The 19,288-nt window shown below is 40.9% G+C and overlaps 1 protein-coding gene across 1 annotated transcript; it reads left to right on the top strand.

Annotated features, from left to right (window-relative positions):
* Window positions 1–649: 649 nt before the first annotated feature.
* On the top strand, window positions 650–15,448 carry LOC113113433 (uncharacterized). The gene is made up of 2 exons (XM_026279612.1): window positions 650–1,115; window positions 10,192–15,448. Exon 2 carries the CDS (start codon window positions 10,212–10,214, stop codon window positions 13,284–13,286), a length of 3,075 nt encoding a protein of 1,024 aa, XP_026135397.1. The 5' UTR covers window positions 650–1,115; window positions 10,192–10,211; the 3' UTR covers window positions 13,287–15,448.
* Window positions 15,449–19,288: the final 3,840 nt, after the last annotated feature.

Below are 19,288 nucleotides of genomic sequence, written 5' to 3'. Positions count from 1 at the left end.
CTGTTACCTGTGAGGGGAAAATATAGATGTAATATTTCTTAATTTCTAAATCAAAAACGTACAGTCTATATTTCATTATCAAACATTGAAGTGTTTGGTCAGGCTGTAATTCATACACTAGTGGACTGGTTATGTCTAGAAATGCAACTAAACTAAAGTCTCAGTGAGGACGAGGAGTGTCCGTCTGTCTCTGCAGGGATCTGGTCTTGACGTGTGCAGCAGGGAGGGGTGATTGATGCTGGCTCGTGCGTCTCTACATCATGAGAGCAAGAGAGGGATGAGTCATATAACATAGCACTGCAGCTCCAGTGCAGAGCATCCTCTTAAACTCACTGCCAGGAAAGCGCATCTGTGTGAGCAAAACAAGAGTTATCTGTTACAATAGGATTCTTATTAAAACAGATTCAAGGTAGTGATTAAGTAAAATAAAGTGGGGAAACACCAAAAAGGAAGTTATGTTTTATTGCAGTATAATCTATGGCAGTGTGGAGTTGTGTACAAATTTCAGCTGCATCAATGCTTTGTAAAACAGGATCAAACCACATTTGTAGAGATGAAAGATATCGTCTGGATCATCACAATGCCCGGAACATTATTTTTACCCGTGAAAAACTATTAACAATTGTAAACTTTGATTCTTTTTTGTTTTTCTCCACAGGTCTTTAATGACATAATGGCCACCTTTTAGCTGTTCAGTGGACCTTTTTTACTTTTTATTTTTTTGTAAAAAGTCTCTTTAGATCTCAGTAGATGTCAAATGTCATTAACGCGCAACAGCACATCACGCATATACGTGTGCGCGCGCACTTGACACCTGTTAGCTCTCGTTGCGCGCGCTGATGATGCGTGCCATTGTTGTGACTCGCGCTACGTGGACCACCTCAAAACTCTGACGCCAGGTCGTCATGGAAACTGATTTAAGCTCGGGGCTCCGAGAGAGCAGAAGGTGCGGGGTACCGCAGAGTTTCAGAACCACGGTCCGCCTGGACAGCGCTCGCGCTCCTGAGACCTGCAGCCCTCCCCAGCTCTGGAGTTCAGCCTAATGATCCCTAATCGAGCAGATCCCTGTCGGATTAACCCTGGACACCAGCACTGACGCTTCTGCTCATCCAGCGGTGAGTTGAAGAAGTCCCATCTTTGAGTGGACTTCAGCTTATTTTACTTGACTTCTATTCCCACCACTTGATAATGACTAGATAAATATTTTTCAACGAATGATATATTGGCGACTGATTTGTACTTTTTTATTTGTAAGTTAGAACTGCGTATCGCTACAGTAGCCCACACTTGTTTTCATTGGCAAAGTCTGAAAACCCGTCTAATGATGCTGGACTAGCAACTCAACTCTGATGTATGGAAAGACCTTTTAGGGTAGCCAAGTGATGACGACACCGTGTTTACAAATAAATCGAACGCACAAATTGTTGTGTATAAACACTGACACGCACATATAAATAAAACAGTGTAGTAGGTTTAACGTTGATTTGAGAATGTCACGCGCATGTACTCCTCTCTGATCAGAACTTTAAAAACACCTGGTCTGTACGCAGATATTACTGCAGACGGTGAACAAAGAGATGCTATATTCAACACACCACAGACAATTGTGAATTAGTAATGAAGTTTGTTCTCAACGCGTTTAAATGTACAAAGAGCATTATCCGTGAAGAAGTTTTTTTTTTTTTTTTTTTTTCTGGAAGCTGCTGGAGTGTAGCTGTGAATGGATGAGCAGAAGTACTCGGATGACTCACAGCGGTTTATTTGCGGGAGAGTGCGCGCATGAGGGGAGGGGGAGGACAACATCATCGTGCTGCAGCGTCACAGCCACTGTACACGTTTATACGTGTGTCTGGATAGAAATGGCACCACAATTAACAATAAAGCTCTTTTGCAGAAACGAGTAATCATGGGGACTGTTATTTGAGATATCTGAATATATCTCCCTGGGATTGAACTGCCGCGACATGTCGCCAATGACGTCACAGCTACCGGGCCTGCGTCACGACGTCTATCCCGCCCACTCAAGATGAATTTTCAAGGTCCTTGGCTGTCTGGTGTTAATAGGTTACAGACGTACATTTTAGTTAAAGGGGTCATATGGTGTTTCTAAAAAGAAAATTATTTGGTTTAATTAAATGTGTTTATGTTGTTTAAGGTTAAAAAAAAAACATTATTTTATGCATAATGTACATTATTGTTTCTCCTCTATGCCCCGCCTTTTGAAACTAGTACATTTTTACGAACCTCTTCGGTCTGAGAAGCGAGGTGTGCTCTGATTGGCCAGCTATCCAGTGTGTTGTGATTGGTCGAATACCTCGTGTGACAGAAATGTTACTCCTCTCATCATACTGTAATGTGTTTCCCGGTCATAACTCCGACGTGACGAGACAAAACCAATAAAACCCATTACAAACGAGCCATTTGTAGCAGCCAGTGGGGAGATAATTACTGATTATAATGACTTGTTACATGTTTTTACATTTTACATAACACGCCGTGTAAACATAAAATTAGGTCTGCATTTGTGATCAAAGAAACAAGAAACAACAATAACTACTCTACACTGCTCAAAACTCATGTTTGAATCATTGGTGGAAAATTCTTTAAAGGTCCCATTTTGCGCGCTTTTTTGCATTCGTTGTTACGTTAAATGCACCAACTGTTAAACACACCAACTTAAATAATAAAATACACTTACCGGTTGTGGTCCATAAACAACGCCTTCTCCAGACAAAGAGGGAACTGCTCCATCTTTCAAGAATAATCTTTCTGTGAATCCGGCATTAAACTGATTGTCCTCAGCAAAATGTCCTGCATATAGTTTTACATGTGGATTATAATTTTCGTGAACTGTGTTAAACATAAATTGTAACCATTAATCTCCAAGTACAGCATCCCTGTGAAGCCCAAACAAAGGTGATTGGACAACGAGATGAAAATAGCAGCGTTTCGACGACATGGCGACAATCACAAACGCAACTCTTCCTCTTCTCCGTTGGGGCGCAACAAGACCACGCCCCCTTTTTGCATATTCATGTGGGCGGAGGTTAGTCAAAAAATTGTTTAAGTGACGTCATTACTGCAGGAACTAGAGGGATGTAGTCCAAACGGGTCGTTTTTTGTAGGCAAATTCTGTTAAAATATCTCGCTTGGCATTGAACTTTGAGCTTTAGAATTTTACAGATATTATTTATACTCTAACAAAAACATTACTCACTAACTAAAGTTTAAAACATGGCATCACGAAGAACGGGACCTTTAAATATGTAAATGTACTTAGACTGTGAGTCAGAACAGACAGCATTGTAGTCTTCTCTCCCAGGATCAGTAAACGGTTCTCATTAAATGTGCTGCACACATCTGAATATATCGTTGAACTGTTCTGGAACAGTGTTGTAAATACAACTTAACCACTGATTTTTAGTCGTGTCCTCTTTTGGAGGACCAAACAAAGTAGCTTCGCTGTCACAATGAAACAGCGTCTCTACGACATGGTGCCGGCGCCAACGGCAATACTACAACAAGAATAAAAGTTACACCTTCTTGCTTTGTGCGAACATTTGAGCAGTGTTATGTAATTCTTCCCACATAGTGATGTAGACATGTGGGGGCATGTTAGAACAAGCCGTTTTAGGATGCGTGGCAAAGTCGTAACTGTTATAAAGATTATCTCTTTGTGTTTGAGACTTTGCAATGTCTTTGCAACTTTACAAATCTTCTTTGTGCACCAAAGAGAAAGGAAAAATTTAAATTGCATCACATGACCCCTTTAAGGGCAGCTGGTTTTATTGTGATTGGTTGTCTTGTTAAGCATGTTCCCACACAATAGGTTCATAGTGAATTTCCAGTGCCACGATGACTGCAGTTCTGTGGAGCGTTTCAAGAAGGGAAACAATGATGAAGAAACTAGAGTACTGATCATGTCTGCTCCTAAACATCAAGCAGGAATGGGCCTATGGTCCAAGCCCCTTCTCGTTGCAATTGATATGAACGGCCATTTATGAGCACGGTTCATTCACACATTTCAACTAAATCATGGTACACTCTTCAGTCTCCGGGCTCACAGGATCCAGGACATGTTTTTGTTTTTTTATTTTTATTTTTATCTGAAATATTCAACATATTCAGTGTTATTACAGTTATCAAACATAGAATGTTTATCTGCACCAATTGTTGCTTGCTATAAATAGTGGAGTGTGACATCCGACTTAACAAGTGGATAGTGGTTTTGAAATGTTTCGGTAAAAGTTCATTTAATAATACTAGTCATAATAACCATATTTCCTGTATGCAACTCAGGCTCACATGTGCATAGAATCAACATCTTAAAGTACCTGCCATACACCTTGGTATTTCTTGGAATCTTTAAAATTTACCAGATCATTCAGTTCTTTTCCAACTGGCTTGATTCGTTGATTTCAAAACAGTTCTTTCAGTAACCTGTCTAATAAGAGCTGCATAATAACCTGCCTGTAAGAGTCCAACTCATTCATTGTGAACTCTCAGGCTCATGACAGTACACAGAGGCTCGTCATTGTTAATGTCCATCAAAACAACAAAATCTTGTATCATCAACTAAAGTTCGGTTCAGTTTGTTTTTGTGAAACAACTATACGGGTTACTTATTTATCTTAAAATAATGCAACAGTTTTTCTTAAAGAAAACAAATCAAATATTTGGGTTGCCAACTTTGCTTACCTGTTTGAGTGAGATTGTCGTGACATGGACTATTTTAGTGACAATCCCATATTTAAGGTCCAGATAATTCATAATAATTAATGATCCAGCAATTCATTTTTTATTTCTTATCATAATTAAAATGATTCAGTTACTCAATCATAATATTGCACTAGATGCACTTTTTTTAAAAAAATGGTCCCAATTAAATTTTCCTACAATTGTTACCACTGTTGCATATTATTTAGTTGTCTAAATACATTCATATAACTTTATTCTCTATACGAGTTGTGTTCTGGGGCAAAATGTGTAATATATAAATTTTATAGTTTATAAAAAGTGTTTGATACATTCAGCCTTCTAAACACAGTAACATTGGTTATTGCTGTCATTTATTTTTCCTGTGGAGCCTAAATGTGAAGCCAAACAGGCCTATAACATTTCCCTGACTTCCCCTCCATTTTGGGGGAACAAACACTCACTCCTGCTATTGTTCTGAATGAGTTTAGCTAGTTCCAGGAACAATGACGTCACTTTCCAAACAAATGAACACCATTATGGGGCTGTCTCAATACCCACACTTGTGGTCTTTGTTTTTCATCACTGGGCTAGTTACATTACATGTTTTCAGTATTTGGCCCAAGTGTTCAAGTGGCCATAAAGACCACAAGAGTGTGTGGAACTTTTGATTAAACAATGGGTCACACTTACACCACAGAACTGCAAAAAATGCAAGTTTTACAGAGCTTTATTTACATATTTTTATATTTAATACTTTGTACTTATATAAATAAACTTCTAAATGTCTGTTCAGTAGTTTCTATGTAACAGATGAAACAATTTACCGGTGGTGTTTGTAATTTAATGATTTAAATCAGTTGCAAAATATTTATGAAATAAACATACTAATCTGTGCACTAATAGAATGTTCAACACTCTATGTTTCTATACCAAATTAATAAATTATATGTAATATCTTATTCATCTGGAAAGTTTTCCTGGAAATCTTTCAGTTTATTACAATGAGTACCTGAACATGATGAATGATGGGATATAAGCCTCAAATATGTTTTGGCATTTGTAAGACCAGGGATGATCTTGAACATGCAATTCTTGCCTTTTGCATTGCACTCTCTAGTGGCCAAGTTTGAACGTGTGTGTATTGGGACAGGCCCTATAAAATGGTCTAGATTAGAGAAGGGCAACTCTTTCCACACTTTCCTGCAGAGTTTAACTCCAACTCTAATGAAACAGCCCTAATCAAAAATGTGGAAGCAGCACATTTGTTTACAGCCTAACAAATATGTTCAAGAATGGGCCATATATGTTTTTCTAACTGGTAATGTATTTTGTGTAACTGACTAAATTAATTTTGAGTTTGACATAGTTGTCCCATGTGTTCATTATCATCCTCACATTTCTGTCCTTCGTTACTCGCCGTACTTAAATTCCACTTTCAGTTCAGTTAGTTGTCCACTATTAACATTGTGTATACTGCTTGAGGTTCCCTATTTGTTGACAAAATCTTAATGCCCTTGGATTATTATTAAACTGTGTTTGGATTATCTTCTTCATGTGTTTTCCTCCCACAAGTGTGTGGCAGAATAGCTGTATAACTGAACTACACAATAAGTTAAGGGGCGTGTGTCCCCGAGTTTTGAAAGTTTTCCTTTGTTTTTTTTATGAACCACCTTCCTGAATTCATCCTCATACTGAAGCAGGGGGAACACACTCTTGAGGACCATACTAGACTCTTCATTAAAGTAGCTAATTACATCAGCTACCTAGATGACTGCCTCTGTTAATTCTTGCATGGGAGACTTAACACCGCATGCAAAGCACAATTGTTCGAGATAGTCTTCGAAAGGATTATGCCACCTTTTGTGGAGTGGATGCTGGTCAGCTGCAAATCACCACTCACCATCTGCCACGCTGATGAGGAACTCACCAGCCCCACTACTGACAGAGAGCCCAGCCAAACACCTCCCCTCTGCGTAACACCCAGAGCTCACCACAGATTGAGAACAAGAGTCCGCCACAACTGTCGAGCCATCACGACAATGCTGAGCAACAAAGCGGTGGATTGCCCGGAGCCAGAGCCTCATCAAATGTCTGACCAGATGCATGATCCGGCAAAGCATGCCACAGAGGATTATACAGTGGAGAGCGAGGGTGCTGAAGGACGCCCGTCCACTGTTCTTCCACTAAGGGGGAGCTACCGCTGGACTGAATTTTGTTTGGAGATACCCAGTTTCCTTCCATCATCGTTTACAATCTTTGCCTGTCCCAATATGGTCAAATGAGCTGAACTGTTCGTATTCCCTGAACTGTCTGTCTGTTCCGTCATAACCACAGAGGTCGTTCCCCTGTCCCTAATCCTCCCAGTGCTGGGAGTTGCTATCTGGTGTGTGTGGGTCGCACACACCATCCCAAAATCCTCTGCCAGTACACTCCCTTCTTTCCACCATAGTCTGTCAGTCATTGACCTGCCCTCTCCTCGGGACTTCACTCCTCCAGCTTTACGTCATCCCCTCATCCCTCTGGCTCCATTGGGTTCCTCCCTACCTCCAACTCAACCTTGGTCCTCTGTCACACTGCGGCCTTCTGGATTCCATCCTATGCCTCGCTCACTTGAGCCATCTGCTCAGCCTTGGCCCTCCAGATCCTACCTGTTGCCCTTGCTCGTTATCTCTCTATCTTCACCCTGGGCTACTCTCCCACCTGCTGAGCTGTGGTCATACTGGCCCCTGGAGTGTGGTTGTGGTCTGGGTCCCTTCTGATCTGATCTGATGTACGATCATTGTGTACAATGTTTGTGGTTCCTTGTTTGTTCACAAAATCTTAATCCTCTTAGATTTCCCAGACTGGAGTGGATTATCCCTGCCAGACTGATATAATTTGACTTAAGAAGTATCCTAGTGATGTGATTAAAGTGAATGTATTTGAGAATTGTGAGAATTGACAACATTATGAACAAAAAAAATCAATACAGACCTTATTCCTTAGACTGTAATTATCTATTATCTGAATTCACAAATAAAATCTGTGATGTGTGGACTTGTGATGTGTGAACCATATGGACTTCATACATACACTGATCAGCCACAGCATTAAAACTGATTGCCTAAAATTTGAAGGTCCCATATCATGCTGCCAAAGCAGCTCCAATATATTGAGGTATTGACTCCACAAGACCTCTGAACATGTCCTGTGGTATCTGACAACAAAGCATTATCAGTAGATCTTTTAAGTCAGGAAGTGTCCAACCCTGCTCCCAAAGAGCTGCCTTCCTGAAGATTTGAGCTCCAACACAAATCAAACATACCTGAAAAAGCTAATCAGGGTGTTCATGTCACTCTCCAGGACCAGGGTTGTAGATCCTTATTTTAAGTCCTGCAATTTGAGGTTAGGCCTTTATGGATTTGATTTGTTGGTCCAGTTTGGTGGCCAAGGCTACACCTTGAACTTCTCATCATGTTCCTTGAACCATTCTTGAAACCATTCCATTCAATTTTTGCTTTGTGCATTAACATGCTGAATAAGTCCACTGCCTTCAGAGAACCCCATTACCATGAAAGGGTGTATATGGTTTGCAGCAATCTTTACTGTAGATAGGCTGTGGGTCAAAGCAACATCAACATGAATAAGTGCAAAATTGCCCAGGCATAGCACTTCCTCTGCCTTCTTTCCATAGTTCTGGTAGTGCTGCCATCTACCAGATCAAAAAGGAAACATGTTTTCACATGTCATTACAAAAGCTATCATACGATCTGGTGGAGCCTTGCTGTCCTGGATCTTTAATTGACTCACTGATATGTGCAATGCTATGAAAACTGCCCTCATGTACACCATGAGTGGGTTTTTTGGCGATAACATGGAACAGTGGTCCTAAACCCTGTTCTTTGCGGCGCTGCATCGCAGAACATTTTGGATGTCTCCTTTATCTCACAAACGGATTTCAGAACTTAGAGTCTCTACTAATGAGCTGATAATCTGCAGCCGAAGGGGAAGAGTGTCCAAAATAAACAGGGAATCTGGTGTCCACATCATGCTGTGGGGTTCGTGTAGGTAGGGCAGTGTTCAGGAAGGATTCCTACCACCTGTTCCACCTGCTGCCCTCAGGGAGAAGGTACAGGTCAATTGGTGCCAGTAAAACCAGACTGGCTAACAGCCTGTACCCTTATGCAGTAAGGCTGCTAAATCGTACCCTCTGTCACTATTAGACTTTGCACAGTTGCATTAATTACATCAATTCCAACTTTGACCATACCCTTCGTTTTTGTAAGTATCTTGTCACTGGTTATGTGTTCTAACAACTACATAACTTTGATGTGCATGTTTACATAGGGGGTAGTTATTATTTATTATTATCTAATATTTGGAGGGGATCTGGACTGGTGTTAGTGCACTTTAATATATCATGTACTGTTGTTGTGTGCTCCAACGTAATTTCGTTGTTGTTCTTGAATGACAATGACAATAAAAGTAAATTGAATTGAATTGAATTGAAGGTTCCAGGTAAGGGGCGGAGTCCAGTGGATGCACGCGCTCCCCTCTTCGGTCCGGGGCACGAGAGGTAGTGGCTTCTTTCAGCGGCTGCATCCTTCTCGCTGGCTGCGGCACTTGAAGGGACTAGACGGCCCGGCATACTGGCCCGATGGTCATGTAGCGGGTGCGGTTCTTGTCTGGACCGTGGGTCCGGCAGCTCACGTCTCTGGCAGCAAAGGAGTCCCTCTACACACTCTTCCTGGACCCATGAGGACAGAAGCAAACCAGAAGCAAAATGGCATCCAGTGGATGTTATGGACTCAATTGGATGATCTTGAATTTGCCAATGACCTGGCCCTTCTCTCACACACCCAACAACAGATGCAGGAAAAGACCAACACCGTTACTGAAACTTCAACAGCATTGGAGCGAGGCCGGTGGATTGATTGGAAATGAGCGACACCTGCTCGACCCACCGGTCTCGAGTCCCACGGAGGAGATCAGAAGGATACAAATGAGGAATGATGACAGTGAAGGACGAGAGAGGACCAGACCTGGGCTTTATTTTGTGTTTGGTTTTTGTTTGTGCGTGACAGTCATCCGCGAGGGGCTGTTGCGCTGTTATGTGTTTATTTTTATTTTTAAAGTTTAATTTGATTGTCCCCCGGTTCCCGCCTCCTTCTTCCATATGATTGTGAAGTTTGTATATTATAACAGTCTTATTCACAAAAGAATACTTAACAATTTACCCATCAAGATGAAATGCATGAACCATTGTTTTTAAGCACCTAGTTTAGTACATCATGTGGAATTTTGTACCAATGAAATTATGTTTATTTATAAAGTGGATGTATACCATTGATATGTTGTTTTGTATCTGAATACATTTAATTTAGCATGTAGGTTATTACATAAAAATAAAACAAGCAAATGTGGCCACTATATTGTACTTTACTAACTAGAAATAACTACTTATATATGTTGCCCATCTATAATCAGCTTTCTCTCTGTCTATATTCCTCCCAGATCTTGTGAACATAATAGAGATGGAAGATGACCGCCGGTTTCACAAACTGACAAAAGAACAAGTGGATACTTTGGACCAAGTTCTTACAGAAGTCATTCCCATTCATGGTAGGGGTAATTTCCCAACCCTTGAAATCAAGCCTAAAGACATAATCCATGTGGTCAGAGATAGACTAATTTGGAAGAAAATCAAGGTGAGAGATGTCCGTCTCAATGGCTCTACAGCCAGTCATGTGCTGGTCAAAGAGAATGGCACCAGCTACAAAGACTTGGATATCATCTTTGGTGTGGAGCTTCCCAAACCAGAGGACTTCCAAATTATCAAGGAAGTGGTCTTGGGCTCTCTGCTGGACTTTCTACCTAAAGGTGTCAACAAAGATAAGATTACAGCTCTCACCATGAAAGAGGCGTATGTACAAAAAATGGTGAAGGTGTTCACTGAGCATGACCGCTGGAGCCTTATCTCCCTTTCAAATAATAGTGGTAAGAACATGGAACTCAAGTTTGTCAACTCTTTACGACGCCAGTTTGAATTCAGTGTGGATTCCTTTCAGATCATCCTGGACAGTATGCTTCAATCTTATTTGGATGCTGAAAGGAGGAAGATTGTGGAAGGGCAAGAGGGCCAGGACTCTTCACTAGCTCAAAGTCAAGGAATTCAGATAGCCCTAATGGATGAACCACTCCTCAGCTCAAGTGACACAGGGAATCACCAGGAAATTGACATCGACATGTCCTGCAAATCTGATGATATTCAGACTTTGTGTGACTCTCAGTGTAATTCTAAAATGAGTCAGAAAGAGCCGTTTAAATACTTAGAACAAGAACCAACTCTTGAAATAGACAAAGATGTTGAAACAGAGATGGTGCAAACAACAACTTTGCCTGTATCTATGGAAAAAGTATCTGAGCACTCTGTAATGGTGCATGTGGAGGAAAAGAATGAACTTCATGAAAATATGGCTTTGCAAATGGAAACACTGCTTGAAGTAAATACAAATGAAACTGGTATTGAACCAGGGGAGGGAAATGAACTGGTTGGAGTAAAAACTATGTCTGTTAAGGAAACAGATCCAACTGTTAAAACATATATTAATGAAACAGACTCTGACAAAACAAAATACATGTTAGAAGTAGAGCAAGTTAAATCCCAACCATGGCTTGAAATCGTGCATACAGACTTCTCTTGTCTTTCAACAACAGGGACCTTTAGTGAGCGATGCACATTCCAACCTGCTCCCATTACATTTCTTACACAATCAGCACTAGAATCATATGCGGGATATCCTTTACCACCCCCTGCCAAGAAAAACAGCCAAAATTCACAAATGGTTGTTCTCAAGCATTCCTCACCCAAACCTCCTCGGAAAATGTCCAAAAAGACAACTCTTGTACCATATTCAACAGAAAAATCAGTGTCAAATAATTCAGATGTTAATACTTGTCAGGTTTTGCATCCACCTAAAGCTTACACAACAGAATCATTACCTATGCAGGTTAAAATGTCAGGTTTTACCACAAAAAGCTTTGAATTATCCAGTGCCTCAGAAAATGACTCTAAAGAGTCTAAAGAACTAGCCAATTGTACCAGAGCTTTTACTGTTGCTGCTCCAGAGAATGGTATGCATTCTGAAAAGACATTGTACATGAGTCTATCACCAGAGGAAAGCCTTCAAAGTCGAGTGCAAACTTCAGAACCAGAAACTGGTGAAGCTACTCATGTCACTATTCTAATTCCTGCATCCATTCCCAGTTGTCTCCCCAAAGATCAAAACAGGATAAACCAGCCTTTTAATGAAAGTGTTCAGACAGCACAGTGTCAGGCAATGGTACCTCTTATTAATGTGAATTCAGAGCCTTTACTGCAGGCAAATAACAGTTATGACCTCAACTCAGCCCCTCCCAAAAAGAAAGCTGCTGAGTCTTGTGCTCAAGTTGATGATGCCACATCATCAAAATATCTTACTGAATCCTCAGAATCAGTCGCTATGGCAACAAATTGTGCATCTCAAATGTTAAATTCACTGTCTGCAGACCTTACTGTTGACTCACAAGTAGTAGGGACTAATTCTTCAGACTCCGAACATGTTATATCACTTCAAGTTCACAACTACCCCATGTCCACTCTGCAGACTCAGGAGCTTATTTTGCCAAGTCCACAGACTAAAGAACCTCCAGAACTATTATCACTTATCTCTTTACCAGAAGTTCAAAGCCTCACAGTATCAGTACCACATTTGTCAAAGCCACTAGAACCTTCCATATCCTCAACAGCAAGTCTAGAATCTCCTAGAATCTCAGAACCCCTTTTAGAATCACCAGTTATATCCCTGGATGTCATAGAACCCTCTGAAGTATTCTTTAAAGTTACAGAACCATCTGACTCACAGGTGTTAAAACCCTCTGCAGTATTAGTGTCACACACATTAGAAACATCTATGTCATCAGTAAGTGAGGAGGTGGTTTTCAAGACATTAGCTTCAGAAATGAACGAGCCCATACACCCTTCAAAACAGATGCCTTGCATTACAGTGTTGGCTGAGAGCATGTATGGTGACTTTGAGCAGGCTATGGACCACCTACGCTACCGGCTAATAGCGACACGCAACCCTGAAGAGATCAGGGGTGGAGGCCTGCTCAAGTACAGTAATCTGCTTGTCCGGGACTTCAAACCTGCCTGTGAAACAGAAATTAAGACACTTGAGCGCTACATGTGTTCACGGTTTTTTATTGACTTCTCTGATGTGAATGAGCAGCAGCGCAAGATTGAATCATACCTGCGCAACCACTTTATTGGAGAGGAGAAAAGTAAATATGATTACTTGATGACCCTTCGGAGAGTGGTCAATGAGAGCACTGTGTGCTTGATGGGGCATGAACGCCGTCAGACTCTCAATATGATTACCATTCTAGCACTTAAAGTCCTGGGTGAACAGAACATCATTCCCAATGCCAATAATGTTACCTGCTACTACCAACCTGCACCGTACATGACAGACCACAACTTCAGTACCTATTACATTTCAAACGGCCAGTCCCCACTGATATATCACCCCTATCCACTACACATACACATGCAGTCTGGATTAGTTTAAGTCTAGGTATGTAACATTGATGGTAAATTGCACAGGGAAATCTCTGAATCTTGCAACCTAAAATAAATATCCACCACAACAAGTGATCTACCCCTTGAGCATGTGTCCCAATACTTAACTGAAGTTAATAAATAAATAAATAAATAAACCTTAAGAACCAGCTGAGTGTTGGACAACAGTGTTTGTCAATTAAGATCCTGATCTATCAGTCAGAATTACACATACAAACACTGGATTCATTGCACTAGCAATGTGAAGGTTAAAACAAATGTCACGTGCATTTCATTTTAAAAGACAATGACAAGATAACTGGTTTAAGAATAGGAAGACAGAAAAAGATTGCAATAAATAGTTACTTTGAAAAATACATTCGGAGGAAAAAACTTTGCTAGGCCTGTTCTTGTCTTATCAGAGGTAGCTGAAAAGTCCTGTTCTAACAAAGAAACAAATAAAACATAATACACTATCAAATGCTTTTGATAGAACAAATTGGCATGACAAAAGTTGCAAGAGAAATAATCAGCATGTAGCCAATGCTTTATTAAATAGTAAAGTACTTTTGTTGTCTGAAACAGTTAAACTGATTGTTCCCGCCTTGTTATGCTCTAAGAATGTTCAGAAAGGTCAGTGCTCCATCAATTTTCTGTTTGAATTGTTTTATATGTTGTGATATTTTGTATACAACTACTGGGTGTGTGTATTTCTATTAATAATATATAATTATTAGTATATTATGAATGATGATTCCAGGGGTGTCCAGTTGTGCTCCTGGGGGCCCGCTGTCCTCCAACAACCCTGCCTGCAAGTTTCAGATGATCCTAAAGACTTTGAGTAGGGGGTTCAGGTGTGTTTAATTAGGACTAGAGCTAATCTCTGCTGGTGGCCTTCCAGGAACAGGATCGGGAAAAAATGAGTAAAAATGACTAAATTAGAGATTTATAGAGTAAATTAGAGATCTGTAGTGATCTGAGTGAGGTGCAAAGGTTACTACCAAACTTGGAAAAATAAGTAAACAAACAAACCAATTACAAAAGAAGAAAGAAATAGGGATGATTGCTGGTGTCTTTTGTGTATCTGTGGTGCACATTGTTGATTTTACATGGAGAGCAACAAGCAGTCTTCTTTGATTTTTTTTTCTTATGTACTGTAAATGTAGCCTCAAACAATCCATGTGAGGACATTAAATGATGTTATTTCTTTGTATTTAACAGAACCATCAGTGGTGCTGAAGACTTAAATACATTTCCTCCCCTTTTTTACATCTTTGTGACTAAAATACATATATTTTTCCAAGAATTTCTGTGTAGAACTGTATTATAGCCTACATGAAAGATTGCACCAGCCACACATACATTATACACAGATAAACAGGAATAGAAACTATAGTCAGGACCAAAAATGTAAAAGTGTATATTGTTGGACATCAAAATGGCATGAAGATAGCTTAACTGTTATGTTTATTTAAATGATAATTTTAGCAAAAGTTAAGTGATTTGCTTAAATAATCAAAAAATTCAGAAGCAAGAGAAAATATACACTTGTATGACATGCTGACTTCACTGTTATTGTATAAAGAAATGCTATTTTTTAGGTTATCTTGAGTGCATAGTAAAAGTATTAGCAAATGTTTGACCTTGACCTTAATACAAGTGCAAAAGTTTAATAGATCATACAGAGATCTTATCACTAGCATAGTTATTACAACTATTGGAGTTACTTTTTCCTGTGCAAACCCATAGTTTTGTAAAGTAATGGCTGGGTTATATTATGATTTCTTGTCTAACATTCTTTTTTACCATTATGTAATAGTCTACCTTTAAAAAAACAGCCAAAACCTGTAGTAACACTGTGGTTAGAAATAGGTTTAGACTGAAATTGTTTACCAAGAGGATATATACCCGTCATGAAATACATATGACCAAAATTATTTTTGCAGGAAAACATCAGTGCCTACAGTAAATGAGCAGGAGAAAGCTGTAAAGAAGGTGTCAGAAAGGACAATGCTCCTGCAAATGCAGCAGTCATTTTTTATTATTTTCAGGTGTGCATTTCCTCCTCTTCTCATTCTGTTTGTGTTGATGTCAGATGTAGTTCTGTGCTGTGTTTTATTTATTTAATAAAACGAATACAAAGAGAATAGACCCACTTCATTACAAATGAGCACTGATGTTCTGTTTATGTAAAATATGTGAGTGTGTATGTGTTGGTTCAGCTACACACTACGTTAGGGGGAGAAAATGTCCCCACAAAGATGATAGTATCCAAACTTTGTGACCTTATGGGAAGTTTTTTGAGAATCTAAAAATGCTTGTTGTTTCGGGTTAGGTAAGTGGATCAGAAATAGAGTTTGTACATTATAAAATCCATTATGCTTATAGAATGAACCCCCCCCCCCCCCCAAAAAAAAAACATAAAAGTGTGTGTCTAAGAGAGAGAGAAAGAGAGCTCTGGTTCGGGTGTAAAAAGTACTGAGACTGTCATAATCTCAGTCAACATGCTTGACACCTTCTGTACTACATCTCCAAGAATCCTTCCTGGTCCACCACTTGCACACATTCCACAATCATGACTTACCTGAATTAAATTCATCTCTGTATCCTTCTCATCCGTCTTCATGTTCCTGTTTCTCCTCATTCCCCAGTTTCCACGTGGACTTTCAGCAAACAAAGGAAAGTTATTTGTGGCATATCCTAGATTATTAATAGTTCACCTTTATATATTTGTATAGTACTTTATAGAATGGTATCTGTGTCAAAGAAGCTTTGCAGTGTCAAACAGGATAGACTGTTGAAATAGACTGTTAATAATGCAATAAGTTTTCCAGCTAAAATCAGTTAATTTATGATTCAGTGATGTCATCCAGTTCAGTTATCTTCCAATAGTATCTGTGCAGTTAGTTAGTCAGTCAAGTATCCCCTACTAAGCCAGCCAAAGCTCAATTGGTGAAAGAAATGGAGAGGGAAAAAAAACTAAATACTGTCGGAGAAACCAGGCTCCGACAATTTTGGGGGCTCCTCTTGGAACTCAGCCCAGTGCATTCTCCAGTCCCCAGATTGGACTGTCCATAATATCAATAGCAATTTTGTGTGTCTGGGTTACACACCCACCAACTCCAGTTCAATCCAGAGCCAGTTCCAGAGTATTCTCCAAGTTCCCATTTAAAGGGCATGGAAGCTAGCCAAATGTCCTATCCTGCCTACTTCTACATAATGGCCAGGATGACCATCAAAAGCCTCCTCGCAACCGTTAAAATGACCAAAGGTATCTCCTGTGTCCTGGCTATGGTGGCCGATGTAATCTCCTGTCCTTCTGTTTTCTGTGTGACAAATTTCCTGGACACGCCCATAAAGGTCATCCCCAAGTTCACAGTTTGCCTGCATACAGACCACTCATTAAATTCGCCAAACCAGTTCACAAACAAATACAAGTGTGGCCGAAAGGGTTGTCAGAGGCTCTTCAAGACTGTTTTGACACCACTGACTGTAATGTGTTTTAACAGGCTGCCACTTACAATAATGCCACAGACCTCCAAGAGTACTCAGAGACTGTCACTGCCTACATCAAGAAGTGTAGTGATGAATATAAAACCATCAATGTCCAGGCCAGCCAGAAGCCGTGGATGACAAGTGAGGTCTACAGACTCCTGAAGACACAGAACACTGCTTTCAGAGCTGGAGATGAGGTGGGCCTGAGGACAGCTAGAAGACAGTACTCCAGGAGGATAGTTGTTTCAACGACAGCAGAGACACTCAGAGCCTGTGGCAGGGAATGCAGACCATTGCGGACTAAAAGCCCCCACTGCAAACTTGTGACAGCACCATCTCCCTGCTGAACGAGCTGAACACCTTCTTAGCACCTCTGCACAGAAGACCCCACCTCCTCCCAGCAGCCAGGTGATGATGCTGACCCCAGACAGCATTAGGAGATCCTTCAGCAGGATCAATGCACGCAAAGCACTGGGTCCTGACAACATTCCTGGGCGTGTACTGAAAGATTGTGCAGTGGAACTCACTGATGTCTTCACAGACATTTCAAACATCTTACTTAGTCAGGGAGTTGTCCCCACATTCTTCAAAGCTACCACCATCATTCCAGTCCCGAAAAAGACATCTCCATCCTCCTTCAATGACTATCATCCAGTTGCACTTACTTTCATTCTCATGAAGTGCTTTGAAGGGCTAGTCATGTACCATATCAAGTCTGCCCTCCCCCCCCCCTCCCTGGACCCCTTCCAGTTTGAATACAGGTCCAACCGCTCGACCATTGATGCCATCACCACTACCCTCCACTCAGCAATCTGGATAAAAAAATACTCATACGTCAGAATGCTGTCCATAGACTTCAGCATTCAACACTATCATCCCTCAACAGCTCATTCACAAACTGGTCCAGCTGGGTTTCAACACTTCACTGTGCAACTGGCTGATGGGACTTTCTGACTGTAAGACCTCAGGCAGTACGGGTCGGCAGCAACACATCCAGCACCATCACACTGAACACTGGGGGCCCCCCAAGGATGTGTGTTTAGCCACCTCCTCTTCACTCTGCTGACCCACGACTGCACACCGTCACACAACTCCAAACTCTTCATTAAGTTTGCGGATGACACAACTGTTGTGGGTTTTATTAGCAACAAAGATGAGACCAACTACAGGAGCAAGGTGAGCTGCCTGGCCGGGTGGTGTAGTGACAACAATCTCTCTCTGAATCTGGAGAACACAAATGAGGTTGTTGTTGACTTCAGGGAAGTGCACACTCAGCATGCTCCTCTTACCATCAATGGTGTGACTGTGGAGAGAGTGAGCAGCACCAAGTTCCTGGGTGTGCACATCACAGAGGACCTCTCCTGGACCAACAACACTACAGCACTGGCCAAGAGAGCACAGCAGCGTCTCTACTTCCTCCGCAAACTGAGAAGAGCCAGAGCCCCGGCCCTCATAATGTGCACCTTTTACTGAGGCACTGAGAGCAGCTGAGAAGATCGTTGGTGTCTCCCGATCCCTTTCCCTAGGATATTTTTGGAACCTCTCTCACCTGTAAAGCCCTCTGCATCGCAGGTGATCCCATTCACCCTTCACACAGCTTCTTCAGAAAGAAGACTCCAGGCCTGGACCATCAGACTGAAGGACAGCTTCATTCATCAGAATGTCAGGAAGCTGAACCCCCTTCTGACCTCCCCCCCCCCCACAACCACACACATTTTTTTCCCCATGCCCCACTGAACTCTGAACCTCAGTTAACCCACTGCTCTCTGAGATTTATTACAATTTAAATGTATTCAGACTGAATAAGCTCTTTGCACATTTATTATTATATCTGTACTGTTTGTTTCCATCTGCCTTGTGCTGCTATAATTATCTTTCTTTTTACATTACCCATTGAAAAGTTAACTTATTTCAGTAAATCAACCTCAATTGTGAAACTCATGTATTAAATAAATTAAATGCACACAGACTGAAGTAGTTTAAGCCTCTGGTTCTTTTAATTGTGATGATTTTGGCTCACATTTAACAAAAACCCACCAATTCATGATCTCAACAAATTAGAATGTGGTGACATGCCAATCAGCTGATCAACTCAAAACACGTCCAAAGGTTTCCTGAGCCTTTAAATGGTCTCTCAGTTTGATTTGCCAGGCTACACAATCATGGGGAAGACTGCTGATCTATCAGTTGTCCAGAAGACAATCATTGACACCCTTCACAAAAAGGGTAAGCCACAAACATTCAAGCTGGCTGTTCAAAGAGTGCTGTATCCAAACATGTTAACAGAAAGTTGAGAAGAAGGAAAACGTGTGGAAGAAAAAGATGCACAACCAACCGAGAGAACCGCAGCCTTATGATGATTGTCAAGCAAAATAAATTCAAGAATTTGAGTGAACTTCACAAGGACTGAGGTCTCAAGAGCCACCACACACAGACGTGTCAAGGAATTTTGCTACAGTTGTCAAATTCCTCTTGTTGAGCCACTCCTGAGGCATCTTACCTGGGCAAAGAAATGGA

Source organism: Carassius auratus, chromosome 14 (genome assembly GCF_003368295.1).
Source record: "Carassius auratus strain Wakin chromosome 14, ASM336829v1, whole genome shotgun sequence".
Classification (NCBI taxonomy): domain Eukaryota; kingdom Metazoa; phylum Chordata; class Actinopteri; order Cypriniformes; family Cyprinidae; genus Carassius; species Carassius auratus.
Note: the sequence above shows the minus strand (reverse complement) of the source record. Positions and strands in the feature narration are given on the sequence as shown.